Source organism: Leguminivora glycinivorella, chromosome 13, assembly GCF_023078275.1.
Source record: "Leguminivora glycinivorella isolate SPB_JAAS2020 chromosome 13, LegGlyc_1.1, whole genome shotgun sequence".
Classification (NCBI taxonomy): domain Eukaryota; kingdom Metazoa; phylum Arthropoda; class Insecta; order Lepidoptera; family Tortricidae; genus Leguminivora; species Leguminivora glycinivorella.
Genome location: NC_062983.1, coordinates 17,258,813 through 17,267,159, shown reverse-complemented (window position 1 = coordinate 17,267,159; position 8,347 = coordinate 17,258,813). Strand labels below are relative to the sequence as shown.

At 37.5% G+C, this 8,347-nt stretch overlaps 1 protein-coding gene across 1 annotated transcript; it reads right to left on the bottom strand.

The window, feature by feature from the left end:
• Positions 1-6,214: 6,214 nt before the first annotated feature.
• On the bottom strand, positions 6,215-6,751 carry LOC125232311. The gene has a single exon (XM_048137937.1). The coding sequence runs from the start codon at positions 6,749-6,751 to the stop codon at positions 6,215-6,217; it is 537 nt and encodes a 178-aa protein (XP_047993894.1).
• Between the last annotated feature and the right edge of the window lie 1,596 nt (positions 6,752-8,347).

The window sequence follows — 8,347 nt, the reverse complement described above, 5'->3', positions numbered from 1 at the left end:
TTAATTTAAAAATATGAAATAATATTTATTGATTTTAATGAACACTTTCTATTTCAAAATGGTAACGCTTTTACGAACTTCTAAGAATAAACTATGTACCTACTTGATATTCGGTATCGAATTGCCATAGATGTAATATTGCATTAATACTTGTACGCTATGACCATGATATAATATTGATAGTAAAGTTTCTAGTAGTAATAGTAATCCTTTCAAGCGAGCAATGTCTATAATAGACGTCGCCACATAAGCGTTAACTACACTTTACCCAAGTTCCACGTTTTTGTACGCCAACTGAAAAATAGTATACATTTATATACTACATTTATATGTATCGTACCTTTTTACTAATAATAAATTAAACTAAATAAATCGGATAATCGGGTATAAACTATCGAGTAACGTCTTCTAAAACACTGATTTAAACTTTCACTATTATTACACATAATTATTTTTAAATCGGGACTCATCCACATGGAATCCTGTCATTCCTAAGTGTAAGCGGGAAATAATATCGACAGTCGTTAAATCGAATATCGTCAGTGTTGTGTGCCGACAGAATAGCATCCCTAGTGCGCAAATAGCTCAAGTTGATAATCAAAACCAAGTGCGGGTAGTTCGAAAAACTCGCGCGACTGTCAGAAGATGTTGATGAAGGTTCAAGCCAGTCTTCTCCGAGACCACGGGGACAACGCCGTCCCTGAAACGTTGGAGGTTAGTTTAATACACTATGTAACATAATTGCCGAAGATAAATCCTACGGCTTATACTTATACATTACCTTCTATAGTACCTTTAATTTTCATGGTGTTTATTTAAAAAAAAGGAAGTAGTGGTATTCGTAACCGCTATTCGATACCGGTTATGCTCTTAAATGGATCACCAGCATTAATGTTACATCCTGTATGTAGTCATACGCGATTAAGTCCCGATTTTAAAAATAATTATGTCTTCTAAAACGTCGGAAACTCTTTGTGGGCCCATCAAAAATAAACTCACTTCATATGGATATGTCACATTATATATCTGAAAATTTTATCGTTTCGATTGAGGTAATTGAAAGCTTTAAGGAATTTATTTCCAATTTCCAATATATGAGGTTTTCCGCCTATTCGGTATTGCGTCAGAGGCATCGATATTAAATTTATAACCTGTCTCATATAATTTTAATAACGTAAAACGATTTGGGGGCGTTAACGCTTGATACTGTCATTTAAAAGGCTAATTGGTTTAGAAACGCGCTACCTACATCGAAATTCATATTTATAATGATGATGTCATAAGAAAGATGAATTACAAAACCAATAAATTATGTACCTATTACCCACGTTAGAACTACCCAGTTCTGCCCCCTAGCACAACTTGCACAGCGAAGAAGTGGAAGCATGGGCACACGTTGGGCAGACAGAATAACGTCTGTGACAAAGACCACTTTGCAGGCTAGCATGCACCGGGCCCAGGATCGAGTGGCGTGGAGACAACTGGAAGAGTGTCCACATTCGTCACGTCCCTCAGCCATGAGGGTATGACAAAGAAGAAGAAGAAGCACAACTTGCCTTGTCGCGCGCGAGTCCATACTTGAAGTCGCGCTTGATGCATGGACTCGCGCGCGACAACGACAAGGCAAGTTGTGCTAAAGAGGCTGCATTAACGAGTACGATACCCAAAATGTTCTATAGCAAGCTTTATGTCAACCATCAGAGCTCTAAAATGAGTTTTAGACTTTTAAGAAAACATAGATCAGATAGACAAATAGGATAGACTTTATTGAGACGAATCGGTGAGCTCCATCTTAGACTCTGTCTTCACTTCCCATCAGGTGTGACTAGGGTCAATCGGCGATCAGTCCATAATAAAAAAAAAAACATTCTACATGAAGAAATAAGTTATTTACATCTCAATAAAATCTGTCCTATTTCTTTTATAATAAACATTCTACATAAAGAAATAAGTTTACAATAAACCTAAAATTTGAATTAAATACACCGTGTTTTTTTTTGTTTTCCGTTAAATTCGACACGCAGTTCATCATCAGGAACCACCCTGTATATCGCTTTTTGTTAAATTCACAAGATTTTTTTTTTCGTTCCCAAACATAATAAATGGATTAATTATTGTGAGAGGACCTTAATCATAACATTAAAGTCATTGTCAAGTGTTTGACGGCACATGTCAAAACAAATAACATTAGGAAGTGGTAAGGGATGCCACACACGTGTTCAGTAATTAATTTTTTTATTTAATAATTCGATAACCGTAAGCGTTAAGACGTTAGTTTCTTAGAGAGATTTATTGTATTTGAACTAAATAATCTTCTCTTAAAGTTAACGGAATTCAATAAAAACAGGGTGTATACTTAACTAATCTTTTTTGTGCGTGGAAGCTGCTAGCCATCACCTACATGATATTCTGTTCTAATTCAGGAACACAGACAAAAAACTCTTGCCAATTCTATAAAATTTGATAATTAAAAAAGTGACCTTGACATTTAAAACATTATTAAAAGTCCCACGCACTTCCTTGTTTAATCGTTTAATCCTTCGAGGTTAATTTTATACTCAATCATTTAATAGGGATGACGACTACATAAAGAAATGGCATTCTGTTTAGTCCGTCAGTTAGATCGTCCAAAAATACTTTTTTTTTTCACTTTTCCTAATTAATAAAAAAATACAAAGATTTATAGAGCATCAAAGTTCCGGAGTGGGGGCTTGTGACGTCACTTCTAAGTAAAAATTGTACCTAGGCGTGACGTCACGCGAAACTTCAACGCACTGTACCGTCGTCATTTTTCGTTTATGAGAAAAAAGAAGAAATATGTGTCCAAAATTCTTTGATAATCTAACTGACGGACTAATTTTTTTTTTTTAGTCGTCTCGCCTATTTTATCTATCCCTCCCTTAGTGATCGTATTGCTATGTTTACTCTGTAGTTGGTATGATTGCTGTATATTTTTAGTTTGTTGCTATATATCTGACTTGTTGTATATTACTATTTAAGTATGTAAACATACTTATGAAAGTCTATTTATATTATCTTATATGTGTATGTTTATTCAATTTGTGTGTTGGAAATTAGAATAGCACCTACTCTTTTTTATTATGTTTATTATTTCCGCTACCCAAAGATTGTCTGTAGAGATCGCTCTTTAGCGATAAGACCGCCTGTTGTCTGCCTCTATTTATAATCATTTGTTTTATCTCCACTGTATCTTTTTTCTGTGTCTTTTGCTGAGGTATGCCTATAAAGAGTATTCTATCTGTCTATATTAAGACGCTACAGGAGCGAAAATGCTAAAATGGAATGGAGCCCCCATTTCAATTTGGGAATTTTAGTTAAATAACTAGATTTATCGAAAACAAATTGTCCATTCAGAACAACTGAGTTTAAAAGATATTGTGAAAAAAACTTTAAAATCGAGGTTCTGCTCTCGACTGTTTCCTCTTTCAAAACTTAATCAATTGTAACGAAATTTAAGAGTCTGAATAACAATGAAATAATCTGAGTCGGACCGTTTAGTTTTTTTGGCTAATTGTTACAAATTTTAGTATTGAAAATTTGCGCCGTAATCAATAAGGCCGTTTTTGGGATTTTTTGATGGGATCTAGCGTCTTTAACAATAAGAATATCAAAAAAATCAAAACGGTCCAAAACAGATAAAAATAATAACAATCTGTGTTGTAAAGATCATTGCTCTATCTTAAAAAACCAGGGAAGAAATAGTCGAGAGCGTTTGTATGGTTTGTATCGTCTTAATATATGAGGTGTTATTTCAACAGTCAGTTGGTGTTGTTTTAACTGTCTAGTTAGACTAGACTCTAGTAATATTTAAAGTTCATTAACGTAACTCTAAAAACAAATGCCCTTAAAACCCGGTTCGTTCAAAATAATATTTTCCTGACCTCGCAGTAAAGTAAGCAACAGTAAGTAATAAAGAATGTTTTGCCCGGGGCGAGCGCGTCAACTTTTTGTGCGTCCGCGTCATAGAGGACTAAGTAAAGGAAGAGTGAACTCCATACATCAGTAAATGCGAGTTATTTGTATTTGAGACAAAAAAATATTTATTAATAACACTTAAATGAACCCTTTCTTCCCGTGGGTGTCGTAGAACGCGACTATGGGATATGGGTTAAATTGTGGTGTATGCGAGAGGCTGGCAACCTTTCACTGCAATGCCACAGTTTCGTTTTCTTTTAACCCCTTATTTTTGCCAAGAGTGGCCCTGAAGCTTTAGTAGTTTCATGTGCTCTACCTGACCATTTATGGGATACAGGCGTGATTGTATGTATGTATGTATGTATGTATGTACTTAAATGAAAATTACATACAATAAATGGCGACCGGTCTGGCCTAGCGTGTAGTGACCCTGCCTGCTACGCCGCGGTCCCGGGTTCGAATCCCGGTAAGGGCATTTATTTGTGTGATGAGCACAGATGTTCCTGAGTCATGGATGTTTTCTATTTATATAAGTATTTGTATATTATATATATCGTTGTCTGAGTACCTGGAACACTAGCCATCTTAAGCTTACCGTGAGGCTCAGTCAATCTGTGTAACGCCGTGTCTTGCGTGGGCGACGGTCGCGCGACCGTCGCGCGACCGTCGCCGTCGCGTCTTTTTTTTTTATGGGATAGGAGGCAAACGAGCAGACAGGTCGCCTGATGGTAAGCGATCACCGTCTCACACTTCCATATCGATAAGGTTTGATTTCGTATGCGTCGCATCGCCGTCGCGCGACCGTCGCCCACGCAAGCCACGGCGTAAGACTGCCCTATATTAAAAAAAAAATAGGCATAGGTATAGTGGGAAGAGCTGTAACTCCTTTGTATAGGCATAATTATAGTGACATCTAGCGACAATCACACGTCTATCACGCGTCAAATTGCGTGAATTATCAGTACCACTACTCGATACTAAATTAGGTGTCAACAGTGCTCGTCTGCCAAAAAAATAATATTAGAATAGTTTACAACTTATAAGCAGAAGGAATTGAAAACAGAATACTGATTAATACTATTGTAATATTAGCTAAAAATTGGTGAGCATTCGTTCGTCGCGACATCTATTGACAAGTAGCAGTACTGATAATAGATAGATAGATAGAATACTCTTTATTGGCACACCTCAGCAAAGGACACAGTGGAGGCAAAGACAAATGATTATAAATAGAGGCAGACAACAGGCGGTCTTATCGCTAAAGAGCGATCTCTACCAGACAACCAGACAACTAATACACCACTAACTAACCAGAAAGAGATAATTTACGCTAGTTGACGCGTGATTGTCGCTAGATGTCAGTATAACTATGCCTATACAAAGGAGTTGCAGCTCTTCCCTTATTTTATTCCTCTATGGTCCGCATACAGATATATTTAAAACAGCTTTGGTAAAATCCGCCCCTTTGCACGTGTATGTATCTTTACGGTGTTTTGAAATGAAAAATGAAAATGAAAATCGTTTATTGAGGCAAAAAAAAACATTACAACAAGGGTTAAAACAGTGGTTCCCAAACTAGGCCGAGCCTGTATCTTAGGAGCCATAGAGAGGTCACGAGTAGCTATTTAAATTTAAGTTACACTGTCGTTTCTCCAAAGAAGTTATAGAGGTAGGTAACACTAAGAATGAACATAGTTTTTAGTCTTTTAAAAGGCATGCAATACTTAAAAATACTAGTAAGTACAAACTATATTTACAAATCTGTTTCTGAAAGTGTATGTGTTTATGTGTGTATGTATGTGTGTACGTATGTATGTATGAGTTTTGAATGACTCACGGTTATTTTCATTAGACTTATATTGACCGGGATATAGACCGTGATTACCTTTTTGATTTTTGTCAAGCTCCCGATATTTCGACGCAGTTGCATGCATTGTTGTTTTCCGTGATCATGATGCATGCAACTGCGTCGAAATAGCGGGAGCTCGACAAAAATCAAAAAGGTAATCACGGTCTATATCTCGGTCAATATAAGTCTATGTATGTATGTATGTCTGTATGTATGATCCTACTTACTCGTGGTGAAAAGGGACTCTGTTTTGCAGTAAGACAATGTCAACAACCATTTCCCCAGGACATGTTTCAGCTTAGGAGGCACGCATTCTTGAATAGTTATAATAAAAAAAAAATAAAAAAAATAAAAATCATTTATTTCAGACAATACAATCCATAGTATGTTAGTTACAGAAATACTTAAATTACTATGTTAGTACTTAAACTAAGATGTTGGGAGGTCGCAGCGCTTGCTCAACGTCGCGTGGAACCCGTCCACATGCGCGTCGGCGAACATGCCCGACGCGCTGCAGTAACGCGGCAGTCTCAACAGTACCCTGAACGCATCATTGTACTGTACACGTATGGCATTTATAGTACGCTGCGTCCACAGGCTGCAGGCGTACAGCGAAGTACAGTAAGCGCGAAAAAGTGTTATTTTAACTTGCGCTGTACACCTGCTGAACCTACGGGAGATCATATTAGCCCTAATAGCTAACGCTCTGCGCTCTCGCTCAATGTCTTCGTCGTCACGAAGGTCTTCGGTGACCAAATGCCCAAGATACTTGAACGTATAAACCCTCTTTAATTGTTCTCCATTCAAACGAATGGGTGGGACGTATGATGGGCATTTGCTCCCCGCCTTGAAGATCATGTACACACTTTTTTCGACGTTATATCTTAGGTTATGTTTTTTGGCATAAGACTCGCACTTTTCAATGAGTATTCTTATACCGCCGACCGACGGGCTCAGCAATACCATGTCATCTGCATAACTTATGTTATTAAAACACACCCTATCTACATGACAACCAACATGGGTATTGCTGAGCTCACCGATCAGGGCATCCATATACAAATTGAACAGCTTCGGAGAGGTCAAACCCCCCTGCCTTACCCCACACTCGAGTCCGTACTCGTCGGACATTACATCACCCCACCGCACACTATTTCTCTGGCCAGAGTACCAACACTATATGCGCGTGAGTTCTCGTGGGAAATGCACTTCGTCAAGTTTTTCCAAAGTAAATTGTAATTAACAAGATCGAAGGCTTTACTGAGGTCTAAGAAACACGCATAGATACGTGTCTTCCTACGCGTATAGTACTCGACAGCCTGCTTCAAACAAATAATAGCACTTTCCGTCGATAAGCCGGCACGGAAGCCGAACTGCGCATCGTGCAATTTTAAGTACTTATCTAACTGTACGTTGAGCAGGCCGTCGAGCACCCTCGCTACAATTTTATTGTGGCAATTGTGTGTTATGTGCTTGCATATGACATTGTAGATAAAAAGGTGCATGTGGTAAGGTTTTATAAAAGCGTACGTTTTATCAATTTTATTTTATACGGGAATTGGGCGGGAGGCTGTGCGAGCGTGGTCACGACCCTCTCTCCGGGTCGTTCCTGTTGCAAAGGTTGTCCAGATAGACTACCTGTCGTCATTAATACAAATTAGACAAAGACGTGTCATCTATCTCGCGGCGACATACTCCCGCGGCCATCATGTGCTAGGCCTACTGTTGCAAAGGTTGTCCATCGCGGTTCAACGTGGCAACGCGGCGAGCGTGATGGGCTCCTTTGCTTCGGAAGGGACTCGGAGTGGATTTAGTTAGTAAGTAGTTTAGGTTATTCTTAGTATTATTTGTAATTTTTAATTTTTTTAGTTGGTAGAATTATGTGTAATTGTTAGTAATTAAGGATTTATTGTATTAATTTTTATTGAATTGAATAAATGTATTTTTTTTGTATGTAGATGTAAATACTCGGTACTACCTGAATTAGACATACATTCAACACGAAAGTCTGGATCTCATTTATAATAGGGTACCTAAATATCGATTTTAAATATTCAAAATATTTAAATTACACTCAGCAATGGAGTTATAACAAAGTGAATAATTATTTAAGTCCGTCCATACTGTCCATAGTTTTACGCATGGCTTTAATTGAATCTTTCTGTGATTTAAACCTATGATAACTAAGTATAGTTTATAGTATAGTTCGTAGTTTCATAGCCTGACCCCAACTTATCGTATCATCTTCAGTCATATTTAGTATACTAAGGACAATTTTAAGAGGCGTTACGTACCTACAGACATAAAAACTTTTCATATTCACAGACCTAAAATTACCTAATTGAACAAAGTATAATTTTCTCGAAAATTATGCTCAAAATCACATGAAAATAATTTAATCGCATTGCGCAGAATGACCCAAATTTAGCTCGGTAATGACATACGATAACAGGTTACGAATATCAATGATTTATGAGCAATTGTTGGGTCGTGACCATCTCGTTCACAATTCTATTTCGTCACCTTCTTATATTCCCCATAGACCAGAGACCACCCATCTCA